General features: G+C 43.3%; 1 protein-coding gene across 15 annotated transcripts in view; it reads left to right on the top strand.

Moving 5' to 3' along the window:
* Window positions 1-15,863, top strand: part of LOC137371942 (R3H domain-containing protein 1-like) — a 163,820-nt gene that overhangs the window by 84,558 nt on the left and 63,399 nt on the right. For all 15 annotated transcript variants that reach the window (XM_068035054.1, XM_068035053.1, XM_068035052.1 and 12 more), the window contains one exon: window positions 445-568. In XM_068035054.1, the coding sequence (XP_067891155.1) occupies window positions 445-568 (124 nt within the window). The remainder of the gene's footprint in view (window positions 1-444; window positions 569-15,863) is intronic.

The raw sequence follows: 15,863 nt of genomic DNA, 5'->3' as shown, positions 1-15,863 counted from the left end.
AGACTTGCAGGTTGGTAGGTAAATTGGCCATTGTAAATTGCCCCTAGTGTAGGTAGGTGGTAGGAGAATGGTGGGGATGTGGTAGGGAATATGGAATTAATGTAGGATTAGTATAAATGGGTGGTTGTTGGTCGGCACAGACTTGGTGGGCCGAAGGGCCTGTTTCAGTGCTGTATCTCTAAATAAATAAAAAAATAGACTTCTTAATGGTACAAACTGTGTACAAACTGATTATACCAATGTATAATCTTTTGGGGTCCTTAAAGGGGATTGATATTGTTATGTGAGGAGGGTGAAGTATATGATGTAATAGTCGTGTATTTAAATGATCAGTAATAGTTTTCTATGCAAATTAGATCTTGCTTATTGTGTTTATTTTAAAAAAAATAATGTTTCCTGGCAACAATCCTCTTTTTAAGAACTGTTTTTGTTTTCCTTTTTCAGCTGTCTAGTTGTTACTGTGCTCCAGGTCAGTACCCCCATTCCAATCAACAGTACCGACCTGTAGCCCCTATCCATTACAACACACAGCAGAACCAGCCATTGTCACAAACTGCCCAGCAAACAGGTTGGTTTCTGTTTGTGCATTTTTTCTTTTATGTGGTGGTTTATAATCTTTGTAAAAATTGTTCTTATATCTTCTAATACCTGATCACTTGGTTTTCTTTTAATTAATCTGAGTGATTGGAATAATGTCTCCTAAGGGATGAGGAAGTTAAAGAATTATGGTGTTGCTAACATTTTAAATATTTTACTAAAAAGATAATCCAGATTCATAGATAAACTGCTCTGGCAACATGCTGTGAAATAGGTGGTGCTGAATGAACAGACATGGAATTTCTTTGTGAACTTCTCAACCTTCTGTCAATTTCAGTTCTGGCATATGTTTGAAGGCTGTTGAACCTGAATTGACAATCAACATTTCTATGAGCTGTTGAATACGGGGCCGGAGCACTGTCCGAGAGTGCAACATTTCTCACAGTGAACCGGTCTCTTTTTCAGCTGCTTCATAAACTACAGGGGAAAATGACTAGATCGATGACTTATAATATCAAGATGAAATATGATGGGCTGAGACTTGTAATCTATATTTTTTAAATGCCAGAATGGGATTATTGCTTAATAGTAATACCTGAAATTCTGTGAATATGAAGATTAACATCATTTTAATTGTCATGATGACAAGTAAGGAGCTCTTTAATTGTAATAGTATTCTGATTCAGTTCATTATTGTAAAATGCATGAAATTAACCATATTTTCTGCTTAAACTGGGATAGTGGTTTATTTCTTTCACTCCTAGAAATTGTCTTTGGTACCAAGTACGGTGATTGTTTCTCCATTTTTGTGATAGTAAGGTGACTAAAAACATCTAAAAATGGAATGGTGCTTGTAGCTCTGCGGAAAGGTTCTGAACCATCAATTTATTTTGCCCTACTTTTCTCTCTTCAGGGGAAATTGATCGCAGTTTGCTCTGCAGTGCTGGAATAACTGAAACATATTCACAGTAGTGCTGCAGTCTCCTGCCAGTTTCAGTGAGAACTTTAGATGGTTGTCATGGATAATATCTATCATGTAATTTGGCCATTGATTCTTTTGCTAAAAATAGAACATTCTTCTAAGACAGTATTTTCTCAGCATGTGGGATGGCAGGTGTTCCTGTTTAATAGAGAATATTCTGCTGTTTATCTAAGGTCTGTTACTTAAGGATTTCTCTTAATAGTTGAAAAGACACAATGTCTAATAAGTTATGATAGAAATATATATTTGTTTAATTTGAATTAATTTAAAATGTAGGCATGACTATTTGTATTTCATCTTGTGTAACATAGTGTGTAAATCTTGTCACATTCATTTATAAATGTAAGTTCATAGAATTATAGAATAGTTACAGCACAGAAGGAGGCCATTCAGCCCGTCATGTCTGTGCCAGCTCTCTACAAGAGCAACTCACCTAGTACCACTCGCCCACCTTTTCTCTGAAGCCCTACAGTTTTTTTTCTCTTCAGGTAATTATCCAGTTCACTTTTAAAGGCCTTAATTGAATCTGCTTTCACCACACTGTCAGGCAGTGCATTCCAGATCCTAACCACTCACTGCATAAAACAAGTTTTTCCTCATGTCGCCATTGCTTCTGCCAATCGCCTTAAATCGGTGCCGCCTGGTTCTGGATCCTTCTGCCAATGGGAACAGGTTCTCATCTGTCCAGACCCCTTTATGATTTTGAACACCTCTATCAAATTTCTCTTAATCCTCTCTTCAAGGAGAACAGCCCCATCTTCTTCAGCCTATCCACATAATTGAAGCTCCTGTGGAATTCTCTACCACGGAAAGCAGTTGAGGCCAAATCATGAAATATATTCAAGAAAGAGTTAGATATAGTTCTTGGGGCTAAAGGGATCAAGGGATATGGGGAGAAAGCGGGAACGGGGTACTGAGTTTGGATTATCAGCCATGATCGTTTTGAATGGCGGTGTAGGCTCGAAGGGCTGAATGGTCTACTCCTTTTCCTATTTTTCAATGTTTCTCATCCTGGAACCATTCTCGTAAATCTTTTCTGCACCCTCTCTAATGCCTTCCATCCTTCCAAAAATGTGGTGCCCAGAACTGGACACGCTACTCCAGTTGTGAGGCCAATCCAGTGCTTTATATAACTTTATCATAATATCCTTGTTCTTGTACTCTATGTCTCTGTTTATAAAACCCAGGATTCCATATGCTTAATTAACTGCTTTCTCAACTTGTCCTGCAGCCTTCAATGATTTGTGCACATATATCCCCAGGTCCCTCTGCCCCTGCACCCACTTTAGAATTGTACTCTTCAATTTCTATTGCCTCTCCCCATTCTTCCTACCAAAATGAATCGCATCACACTTTTCTGCATTAAATTTCATCTGCCACTTGTCCGCCCATTCCACCAGCCTCTTGACCTCTTGACGTTTATCACTATCTTCCTCACAGTTTTATGTCATCTGCAAATTTTGAAATTGTGACCTGCTTAGCCAAGTCTAGGTCATTAATATATATCAAAAAAAGTAGGGGTCCTAACACCGAGCCTTGGGGAACCCCACTAAATACCTTCCTCCAATTCAAAAAAACAAGTACTCTGTTTCCTGTCACTCAGCCAGTTTCGTATTCAAGTTGCTACTGTCATTTTTGTTCCATGGGCTCTAACTTTCCTGACTAACCTGTTAGGTGGCACTTTATCAAATCCCTTTTGGAAGTCCATGTACACCAAATCAACCTTCTCTGTTAGTTCATCAAAAAACTCAAGCAAGTTAGTTAAACACAATTTGCTCTTAACAAATCCCTGCTGGCTTTCCTTAACTCATCCACATTTGTCCAAGTGACTATTAATTTTGTCCCAAATTATCCTTTCTAAAAGCTTTCCCACAAGTGGGGTTAAACTAACTGGCCTGTAGTTGCTCGGCTTGTCCTTGCACCCTTTTTTGAAGAAGGGTGTAGCATTTGTAATTCTCCAGTCCTCTGGCACTACACCTGTATCTTGGGAGGATTGGAAGATTGTGGCCAGTGCCTCTGCAATTCCTATCCTTCGTTCCCTCCATATCCTTGGATGCATCTCATCCGATCTGGGTGACTTATCAATGGCCAACCTATCTAATACCTCCTCTTCATCAATTTTTAGCCCATCCAGTCTCAACTATCTCTTTCACTATGACTTGGGCAGCATTTTCTTCCTTGGTAAAGACAGATTGTTACGGTAAAGTGAGGAGGAGCCGAAGGGCTTCCCTCTTTTCCCTTTCCTTGTTTGACCACAACAGGTTTTAATTCTTAAAGTGGTTGTACTGGTCAATTCAGTTGGTGTTTGATTGGTTCTTGTTATGATCATAGCAAGTAAGTAATCAGACAGGTTTTCTTGTGTTTAACAAAAAAAGAGGTTAACTTTATACCTAAACCGAATTAATAAAAATAGTAAACAATGCGCCAACTTTCATACACACGCACACTAATAGGTTACAGATCAGGGAAAGGTAGATTGGTTGAGTTAGTCCATAGATAAAGGAGTATGCAGTCTGTGGCGATTTGGCTGGTTTCCACTGAATTCGGTGGTCCCGAGGCTTTTAATTTAAAGACTTAAATGATTGGTTCGCTGGGTCTCTTGGAGACAGCGATGCGGATGATTTTCTCCAACGGGGTTTCTGATTGTAGCTAGAGTATGCAAAGGTGGTCAATCAACAAGCAGAATTTGAAAGCTTTCAAGCTGGAATGGAGAGCGAGAGAGAGGCCCCCACTCTGGTCTGCATGTGTCAAAGTCCAGTTGCTTCTCCTTGCTTTGCTGCAGAAAGACACAAGCTTGAAACCACAGATGGGGCGGGGCCTGTCACATGACAGTCACTTAGTCATTGAAGCATAGCAATTAGCAGTATTTCTTGCTAGAAAAAAAAGAACAAGCAGTTTCCTTAAACATCCTGGGTCTTGGTTCTTGCTGAAAAATAAGCAGACATTTTATCTCCCTCCTCACAACATTGCAGTGTAGGATATAGTGTTGCAAATTAGGTGGCGATCTTAAGCTGCCAGCAAAGTCATCCTTGTAGTTTTTTTTAAATATCTTTTTTTAAATGTATAAATTCAGATCTCCAGTCAGTGGATTGAAGAAAATTATCATTCAACAAAGCACATTGGCCTAATGTCTCCCCACCATGAGAAATGAAATGTGACGACAAGAACGTTTCATTATGAGGTCACATCTTTAAAAAAAAAAACTGTACACACACACTCTCTTCAGTCTCACTGTCATAGCCATGCTCTGATTTAGTTTATTTTTAAATCTGGGATTATGCACGAGTACAACTGGGAAATTCCAACTGCTTTGACTGGGCTCAATCAGCTTGTGCTCCAGCGTACACTGAATTTCCTTGTGCATTTCTACAGTATGTTCCTTTTCCAGTTTCTCTATATCCGTGAACTCAACCCTGGATTCAAAGTTATTCGTAACTTTGTGAAGATCATCCAATGCTTTTTGTACATGGTTTTTCTTGTGCTCCACCAGGCCAACAGTTTGCTTTGCAGAGCACTTTGCAAACCAATTGTCACCTGGTAAGACAGTGACTTCATTTGTGTGGATTAGCTGTCCTGGCATAAATGCAAGTGGGCCAAATGGCACCACAACCTCATAAGACACTTTGTCAGCCAAAGTTTTAAACCTGCCTTGAAGTGTTTCATAGTCATTTTGTATTTTAACCCAGTGCTGGATTTTTTCCCTTGCAACTTAAGATCACAAATCAATTTCAAAGAACAAAGAACAGTACAGCACAGGAACAGGCCATTTGGCCCTCCAAGCCTGCGCCGATCTTGTTGCCTGTCTAAACTAAAACCTTCTGCACTTCCGAGGTCCGTATCCCTCTATTCCCTTCCTATTCATATATTTGTCAAGATGCCTCTTAAACGTCGCTATCTTACCTGCTTCCACCACCTCCCCCGGCAACAAGTTCCAGGCACTCGCCACCCTCTGTGTAAAGAACTTGCATCACACATCCCCTCTAAACTTTGCCCCTCTCACCTTAAACCTATGTCCCCTAGTAACTGATTCTTCCACCCTGGGGAAAAGCGTCTGACGATCCACTCTGTCCATGCCGCTCATAACTTTGTAAACCTCCATCATGTCGCCCCTCCACCTCCGTCGTTCCACTGAAAACAATCCGAGTTTATCTAACCTCTGCTCATAGCCAGTGCCCTCCAGACCAGGCAACATCTTGGTAAACTTCTGTGTACCCTCTCCAAAGCTTCCACGTCCTTCTGGTAGTGTGGCGACCAGAATTGCACGCAATATTCTAAGTGTGGCCTAACTAAAGTTCTGTACAGCTGCAGCATGACTTGCCAATTTTTATACTCTGTGCCCTGACCGATGAAGGCAAGCATGCTGTATGCCTTCTTGACTTGTGTTGCCACTTTCAGTGACCTGTGGACCGGTACACCCAGATCTCTCTGCCTGTCAATACTCCTCAGGGTTCTGCCATTTACTGTATACTTCCCACCTGTATTAGATCTTCCAAAATGCATTACCTCACATTTGTCCGGATTAAAGTCCATCTGTCATTTCTCCGCCCAAGTCTCCAACCAATCTATATCCTGCTGTATCATCTGACAATCCTCATCACTATCCGCAACTCCACCAACCTTTGTGTCATCCGCAAACTTACTAATCAGACCAGCTACATTTTCCTCCAAATCACTTATATATACTACAAACAGCAAAGGTCCCAGCACTGATCCCCGTGGAACACCCTTCCACTGCTACCCTCTGTCTTCTGTGACCGAGTCAGTTCTGTATCCATCTTGCCAGCTCACCTCAGATCCCGTGTAACTTCACCTTTTGTACCAGTCTGCCATGAGGGACCTTGTCAAAGGCATTACTGAAGTCCATGTAGATAACATCCACTGCCCTTCCTTCATCAATCATCTTCGTCACTTCCTCAAAGCACTCAATCAAGTTAATGAGACACGACCTCCCCTTCACAAAACCATGCTGCCTCTCAGTAATTTCATTTGTTTCCAAATGGGAGTAAATCCTGTCCCGAAGAATCCTCTCTAATAATTTCCCAACCACTGACGTAAGGCTCACCGGCCTATAATTTCTCGGATTATCCTTGCTACCCTTCTTAAACAAAGGAACAACATTGGCTATTCTCCAGTCTTCTGGGCCCTCACCTGTAGCCAATGAGGATACAAAGATTTCTGTCAAGGCCCCAGCAATTTCTTCCCTTGCTTCCCTCAGTATTCTGGGGTAGATCCCATCAGGCCCTGGGGACTTATCTACCTTAATGCTTTGCAAGACACCCAGCACCACCTCCTTTTTGATAATGAGATGACTGAGACTATCTACACTCCCTTCCCTATGCTCATCATCCACCAAGTCCTTCTCTTTGGTGAATACTGTTGCAAAGTACTCATTTAGTACCTTGCCCATTTTCTCTGGCTCCACGCATAGATTCCCATCTCTGTCCTTGAGCGGGCCAACCCTTTCCCTGGTTACCCTCTTGCTCTTTATGTACGTATAAAAAGCCTTGGAATTCTCCTTAATCCTGTTTGCCAATGACTTTTCATGACCCCTTTTAGCCCTTCTGACTCCTTGCTTAAGTTCCTTCCTACTGTCTTTATATTCCTCAAGGGCTTCGTCCATTCCCAGCCTTCCAGCCCTTACGAATGCTTCCTTTTTCTTTTTGACGAGGCTCACAATATCCCTCGTTATCCAAGGTTCCCGAAACTTGCCAAACGTATCCTTCTTCCTCACAGGAACATGCCAGTCCTGGATTCTAATCAACTGACGTTTGAAAGATTCCCACATGTCAGAGTTTGATTTACCCTCAAACAGCCGCCCCCAATCTAAATTCTTCAGTTCCTGCCTAATATTGTTGTAATTAGCCTTTCCCCCAATTGAGCACCTTCACCCGAGGGCTACTCTTATCCTTATCCACAAGTACCTTAAAACTTAAGGAATTATGGTCACTGTTCCTGAAATGCACCCCTACTGAAACTTCGACCACCTGGCCAGGCTCATTCCCCAATACCAGGTCCAGTCCGGCCCCTTCCTTAGTTGGACTATCTACATGTTGTTTCAAGAAGCTCTCCTGGATGCTCCTTACAAATTCTGCCCCATCCAAGCCCCTAGCATTAAGTGAGTCCCAGTCAATATAGGGGAAGTTAAAATCACCCACCACTACAACCCTGTTGCTTTTACATCTTTCCAAAATCTGTCTACATATCTGTTCCTCTACCTCCCGCTGACTGTTGAGAGGCCTGTAGTAAACCCCCAACATCATGACTGCACCTTTCCTGTTCCTGAGCTCCACCCATATTGCCTCGCTGCAAGACCCCTCCGAGGTGTCCTCCTGCAGTACAGCTGTGATATTCTCCTTAACCAGTAACGCAGCTCCCCCACCCCTTTTACATCCCCCTCTATCCCGCCTGAAGCTTCTAAATCCCGGAACATTTAGCTGCCAATTCTGTCTTTCCCTCAACCAAGTCTCTGTAATAGCAACAACATCATAGTTCCAAGTACTAATCCAAGCTCTAAGTTCATCTGCCTTACTTGTAATACTTCTCGCATTGAAACAAATGCACTTCAGAGCACCAGTCCTGCTGTGCTCAGCAACATCTCCCTGCCTGCTCTTCCTCTTAGTCTTACTGGCCTTATTTACTAGCTCCTCCTCATTTATTTCACTTGCTGTCCTACTGCTATCGTTCCCACCCCTCTACCACACTAGTTTAAACCCTCCAGAGTGACGCTAGCAAAGCTCGCAGCCAGGGTATTTGTGCCCCTCCAGTTTAGATGCAACCCGTCCTTCTTGTACAGGTCCCACCTGTCCCGGAAGAGATCCCAATGATCCAGATATCTGAAACCCTCCCTGCTACATCAGCTGTTCAGCCACGTGTTTAGCTGCACTATCTTCCTATTTCTAGCCTCACTGGCACGTGGCACAGGGAGTAATCCCAAGATTACAACCCTAGAGGTCCTGTCTTTTAACTTTCGTCCTGCATCTCTTTCTATTGTTCCGGCTCGTCCAGCATGGCCCACAATTCCTCCTCAGTTAGGATACTTGACGTGCAGTCACCATGACCAGTGCCACCCTCCAAATCTGCCACACAAACCTTTTTGGGCTTAGGGTTTTCCTTTGGCTTATGTGCTTTTCTGTGTCTCCCTTCAGAATTTAAATCTTTAATTTATAGATCTTCAATCTGAATTTCCTTCCTAACCTGGGTCAGTTTTCTGGGACCTAGATGATGGGGATTTTGTTTTATGGGAGTGGTCTCTTCTACATTCACATTGTGTAGGGTTAGGGTTGTGCACCCTGGTTTGTCCCTGCAGATCCTTCCAAATGCCGTGAGCAACTTTGTTAGGTCTCCTCTCTGTTCTGCATTTAAATAGGAGAGTACGGTGTCTAATTTCCCTAACATTTCAGTGTCAACTAACCGGACGGTAGGAGGTTCGATTTGGGAATCCTCCAGGCCTCTCTCTCACTCGTCCTCACTGTCCCTTTCACCCTTCTCATTCCTGACTGCCTGACAGACTTATGCTTGTTTGTCCCCTTCCCGGCTGTGACACCGTTTTAACATATTGATGTGGCACAGCCCTTGCTTTTTCCTATGATCTGGGGTGTCAATTATATGATTCGCCTGGCTAATTCTGTTTACTACTCTGTACGGGGCACTGAACCGGGCTTTCAGTGGTTCTCTCTGCATTGGTAATTGCACTAACACATGATCTCCGGGCTGAAATGTGCTGGCCTTGAAATGTTTATCTGCCTGCCTTTTCATAGTTGTCTGGGAAATTTTTAGGTGTTCCTGAGCCACTGCAAAGGCTCTCGTGAGCCTTTCTCAGAACATGGAGATAGAGACTAACAGGGAACATTCGTTCCTGTGTCCCAAAAACTTCTCCTTGATTAGATTTAGAGGACCTTTCACCTTGTGTCCATAAACTATTTCAAAGGGACTAAAGCCAATGGATTTATTGGGTGAGTCCCTGGTAGCAAACAGAAGAAATCCCAGCCCTTTGTCCCAGTCATCAGAGTGCTCGTAGCATTATGCTCTGATCATTGCGTTTGGAGTCTAGTGGTACTGTTCCATAGCCCCTTGTGATTGTGGGTGGTAGGCAGACGGCTTTAGCTGGGTTATGCCCAGATTATCCATGACCTTTTGAAAAATAGAGGACATAAAATTTGTGCCCTGATACAACTGGATCTCAACAGGCAACTCGTATCGGGTGAACATTTGGATTAGCCCCTCCACCGCTATCTTGGCAGAGATAGTTCTTAGAGGAATAGCTTCTGGAAATTGGGTAATGGTAATCTATAATGATGAGAAGATACTGGTTGCCCCCTTTTTGTTTTTGGCAGCAGTCCCACACAATATACCAGCAGTCCGCTGAACTGTTCCCCAAAAGCCGGTATGGGAATTAGGTGTGCAGGCTTTATTGCAGGTTGAGGCTTCCCCACAACCTGGCACGAGTGGCACGTCTTACAGAACTCCACCACATTCTTGTGGAATTTTGGCCGGTGAAAATTCTGTCTGATGCAGGCTTGGGTTTTTCTGATAACGACATGTCCAGCCATTGGAATCTGGTGGGCTATTCTCATTTTTTCCCTACGGTACCTCGGTGGCACCACTATGTGGCGAACCACTGTCCACTCTTTGTCTGCAGGTCTGTGAGGAGGTCTCCACTTCCTCATCAGCACCTCATCCTTTAAATAGTCGCACTCTGGAACTCCCTCTGCTTCAGCTTGAGTTTGAGTAGTCTGTGCTAACTTTTTAACCCTAGGTCGGTTTGCTGAGCCTCAACCAAGGAAGACCTGTTTAACCCATCCTTTCGGTCCTCTAACTTCCCATGGAAGGTTTCAGATAACCAGACAGTCGGGTCATCTATATGCAGTGCCAGTTCACCCTTCTGTGCTGGAGCTTGTTTGACCATGGGACCTTTTCCTGTAACTGTTCTGTCTCCCTGACCTCTTTCGGTCTTTCTAAAACCAATGGGGAAGCTACCACCATTGCCCCTGCCGGATCATTACCCAGGAGCAGGTTGATCCCGTCCACAGGTAAACTAGGGACAATCCCCACGGTTATTGGTCTTGTAACAAGGTCACACTTCAGGTGCACCTGGTATAAAAGTATGGGCATCTACTTCCCTCCGATACCATTTACTAGCACTGTTCCATTCAATGCGCACTCTGGGAGGAAGGTTATGCCTTTTCCCAGCAGAGGTGATTGGGTAGCCCCTGTAACCCTAAGTATGAGGATGGGCTTACTTGCCTCACTCAAGGGGTATGGGGTCACATTTCCTCTGGACACAAAATCCTGGTAACTCTCAGGGATTTTAAGTTTTGCCGGACTCTCAGCGGCAGGTTTACTGCTGCAGTTAAAGCCACAATCTGGTCTGCTGTGCTTTCCATCAGGGCCCCTTTCCTGCACTGGTCTGGTGTCCCCTGACTAAACCTGTGGGTTTTCTCCGTAACTTCCAGCAGTCATTTTGAAGGTGACCTGCCTTGTTACAGTGGAAACATACAGGCTTCCAGGCGTCACTCCTGTTCTCAGCACATTCCTTCTTGGCCTGAGGAGGCCCCCCTGTGTTTCCAGCTCTCCCTTCTTGCTCATGGCTCCTATCACCCTCCCACCTTCTAGCATTTTCAGGTTTTTGGAGGTGACTAGGGGAGGGTTTCCCTTGGGGCAAGGGCTTGTGAATAAGTGTGTAATCATCAGCCAGGATTGCTGCCTGCCCGGGTCTTGGAACCTTTTCCTCCAAGTGGTTTCTTATGGAAAGAGGAAACAAGTATTTGAGCTTCTCAAGGAGGATCACCACTCTGAGGTTTTCATAGATGGATTCTGTCTTAAGTGCTTTTATCCATCGGTCGAAAGCGAGTTGCTTAACCCTTTAGTTTTCAATGCAAGTTTGTTCAGGCTGCTTTCAGAGGGTTCAGAATTTTTGGTGGTAGGTACGCCTCCGATACTAGCTCATATACGCTCAGGATAGCATTTTTAATCATCTCATAATCTGATGAACTCTCATCAGGCAACAGTGAATAAACCTCATGGGCTTTTTCTGTTAATTTGCTTTGCAATAACAGTGGCCAGCTGTCTATTGGCCACTTCAACTGTTTTGCAGGCTTTTCAAAAGAGATGAAAAATGCTTCCACATCCCCCTCATTGAGATTTGGTATCAAGTGGGAGAACTTTAAGAGCTCAGCACCCGGTCCTGAGCTATTGGTAACTCACTAACTAGCGGTGCCTTCACTGGTTGTAGTGGGTCTTCCCCCTAGTTAGTTAAAGCCACCTATAAGGATACGGGGTAAACCTTTCAGGACTGAGATGAGGAGAAATTTCTTCACCCAGAGAGTGGTGAGTCTGTGGGATTCGCTACCACAGAAAGCAGATGAGGCCAAAACATTGAATGTTTTCAAGAAGGGGTTAGATCTTGGGTCTAAAGGGATCAAAGGGTATGGGGCGAAAGCGGGAACAGGTTACTGAGTTGGATGATCAGCCATGATAATGAATGGTGGAGCAGGTTCGAAGGGCCGAATGGCCTACTCTTATTTTCTGTGTTTTTGTGTAACGCCCTTTCCTCCTCTTTTTGGAAAGCTCTTTTTCCCTTTTCTCCCTTTATTCCCTTTCCTGGAATTCTCTCTCTTTCGCCCTTTCCTGGATAGCTCTTTCTCTCTCTTCTGAAATTCTAATTCTAGTCTCCTCTGTTCTAGTTGTGCCTTATCTGATGGTACTTTATCTGTTTCAGATTCTGCGCCTGTCTCTGGTTTGTCAGTGTCAATCTTAAAATGGTTGGCCACAAGTTTTAGTATTTCAGGCTTCCTAGCTTTTGGATGGATAGTAATCTCGAACTGCCCAGCTTCCTCATCTCTTCAACCGACAGGGCTTTTAACTGGCCTCAGTTACTTCACTCTGTTCTAGGAATGCTTTGAATGTGGACATTTTAGTACTCGAGCACTGAAATCCACAAGAAAACCTGAATTGAAATTTTTAAATTATTGCTAGGGATTAATTTGGTTTTCCGCTTCCAATTACCCATTTGTTTTTGGGTTTGATCATCTTGCTCGCTATCTCTTTCGTCATCCAGGGAGCTATGGATCTGTTTGCCCTACCTTTTCCCCCTTGTAGAAATGTACCTTGATTGGACTGGAGCCATCTCTTTAAAAGCAGTCCCTTGTTCAGTTACAGTTTTGCCTGCCATTCTTTGATTCCAATTCACTTAGGCCAGTTCCTTTCTCACTCCATTGAAGTTGGCCCTCCTCCCAATTAATTGTCTTTACTCTAGATTGCTGCTCGTCCTTTTCCATAACTGACCTAAACTTTGTGATACTATGGTCATTCTCCCCTAACTTTTACCCTGCTGACACTTGATTCACTTGACCCACCTCATTCCCCAGAATCAAATCCAGCAATGCCACCTTCCCCCATTGGAGCACACTGATATAGAAAATTTTCCTGAACATACACTAGAAACTCTTGCCCCTATCTGCCCTTTACACTATTACTATCCCAATCTATATTAGGATAATGAAAGTCCCCCATTATTTGGGCGGCACAGTGGTTAGCACCGCAGCCTCACAGCTCCAGCGACCCGGGTTCAATTCTGGGTACTGCCTGTGTGGAGTTTGCAAGTTCTCCCTGTGTCTGCGTGGGTTTTCTCCGGGTGCTCCGGTTTCCTCCCACAAGCCAAAAGACTTGCAGGTTGGTAGGTAAATTAGCCATTATAAATTGCCCCTAGTATAGGGATGTGGTAGGGAAATATAGGGACAGGTGGGGATGTGGTAGGAATATGGAATTAGTGTAGGATTAGTATAAAATGGGTGGTTGATGGTCGGCACAGACTCGGTGGGCCAAAGGGCCTGTTTCAGTGCTGTATCTCTATTAAAAAAAAAAATAACTATTCTATAATTCTTGCACCTCTCTATAATTTCCTTACAAATTGTTCTGACTAGTTGGTGGGCTTTCGAATACCCTCAGCAATGTAATGGTGTCTCTATTGTTAATTTGCTGTAACCAAATAAATTCTGTCCTTGATCCCTCTCGGACATCCTCTCTCTCCGGCACTGTAATGTTCTCCTTAAGCAATACAGCTACACAGCTCCCCCTGCCCTGAGCCCCCTAATCTCCTTCCTTCCCTATCTATTCTGAACACCTTGTATCCAGTCCTGCCATTTTTGAGCCATGTCTCTGTTATTGCCACAACGTCATATTTCCATATGGCTATCTTTGCTTGCAGCTCACCAATCTTATTTATCACTCTCCACGCATTCATATACATGCACAGTATACCTAATTTCGACCTTATTGCATTCCGTCTGATTCTGAGCCCGCCTTACTATTTCCTGCTCTAGTGCCATCTGTCTCTCCCAATTGGTTTTCCTTTCTAATATTACCTCCTGGTTCCCACACCCCTCCCAAGTTAGTTTAAACCCTCCCCAATAGTATTAGCAAATCACCCCGCAATGACATTGATCCCGGCTCTGTTCAGGTCCCCTATCCTCCAGAACCGATCCCAATGTCCCGGGAATCTAAAGCCATCCCTCCTGCATAATTTTTCCAGCCACGCATTCATCTGCTTTATCGTCCTATTTCTATACTTGCTTGCCTAGGACTGGAAGTAATCTGAAGATCACTACCTTTTGCAGTCCTGCTTGCTAGTTTCTTTCCTCGTTCCCTAAACTCTGCCTGCAGGATCTCATCCCTCTTTCTACCTATGTCATTCATACAGATGTGGACCATGATGATGGCTGTTCACCCCTCAGAGTCCTCTGCAGCCGCTCCGTGACATCCTTGACCCTGACACCAGGGAGGCGACGTACCATCCTGAATTCACGACAGAGGCTGCAAAAACGCCTGCCAGTTACCCAAGTTTTAGAATCCCCTATCACTATTGATTTTCAAATCTTCCTACTGTCCCCCTGTTCAGCTGAGCCAGCCATGGTGCCATGGACTGGACTCTGGCTACACACCCCAGAGGAACCATTACTCTCACCAGTATTCAGAACGGAATACTGGTTGGCAAGGGAGATGCACTCGGGTTTCCTGCACCATCTGCCTGGACCTCCTTGACTGCCTGGCGGTCACCCATTCCCTCTCTGCCCGCATACTCTTAAGCTGCGGGGTAACCACATCTATAAATGTAGTATCCATGAAACTCTCAGCCTTGTGGATGCACTGCAGTGATGCCAGTTGCTGCTTAGCTCCAAAACCTGGAGTTCAAGCTGCTGCAGTTGACAACACTTCCTGCACATGTATTGTCCAGGAGATGAGAAGTGTTCTGGAGTTCCCATATGGAGCAGGATGCGCACTTCACGGATCCAAGCTGCCCTGCCATGCCTCTGTTTATTACACTATTAAACTTACTACTCAAAAAAAAGACTCACCAGCTACTCATCAGTCTTCTACTTTTCCTTTTCTGATTTCACTTTATTTTATAGGGAGGTTAACAGAAATGTATGTACTTAACTCTTATCTAAAAACCTTAGATTTTAATTTACTGAAAATTTCAGACTTCTTAAATTTTATTATCCCCTAATATTTAATTTTTAACTTTATCCCGTAGATCTGTTTGAGTAATTGAGCATTGATTTTAATTGTATGATAAGTTATAAAATCCTTTTTAGTTTGTGTACTAATGAATTGATCAAGTTTTATTTTATATTTGATTACTTTAGATTAAATTAAAGCTTACTGGTATACTCACCCCAGCCTACTTTCTGTTTCCCTACTTTCTGTTGATTGTATGTCACTCCATCACTTTTCAGTTTTTTTTTTCCTGTGTTTGATTTGGCTCCGATCCCCACTCTATTCCCGCTGCTTTATCTCCGGCCTCTGATCTCTCGGCGCGCTTTTTGAATCTCCTCTCCGCTCCTTCTGCTTTATCTCTAGTCTCCATTCTCTTGTCATTGTTGTCATTTGAGTTTGTAAGTTGATATTAAAATATCACCCTAATATAGTGATATATTTATTTTTGTATATTATGAAAAATACATTTTAGAATTTGTCATATCTCTCAGTATAATGTAACAGTATTTTGGAGCTTGTGACAATAATAACATAGAAAAATAGAACTTTACACCACATAAGGAGGCGATTCAGACCATCACACTGTGCTAGCTTCCTGATAGGGCTATCCATTGAATCTTATTCCTCTGCTTCCACCATATTAAGTTTGTCTGTTTTAAATATTTTATCCATTTCCCCATTTTAAAAACTGTTTTGGATTCTATTTTCAGTACTGTTTCTAGTCGGGTATTCTATATTCTAAGAGTCCTCTGCATTTTAAAAAAAACTTGTTCTCCTAACCCCTCGCTGCAATTTTTAGTTATGATCTTAAACTTATGTCCTCTAGTTACTGAATACCCCTGCACGATTA

Source organism: Heterodontus francisci, chromosome 7 (genome assembly GCF_036365525.1).
Source record: "Heterodontus francisci isolate sHetFra1 chromosome 7, sHetFra1.hap1, whole genome shotgun sequence".
NCBI lineage: Eukaryota > Metazoa > Chordata > Chondrichthyes > Heterodontiformes > Heterodontidae > Heterodontus > Heterodontus francisci.
The sequence above is the reverse complement of the archived record's forward strand: the minus strand, read 5'-3'. Positions and strand labels throughout refer to the sequence as shown.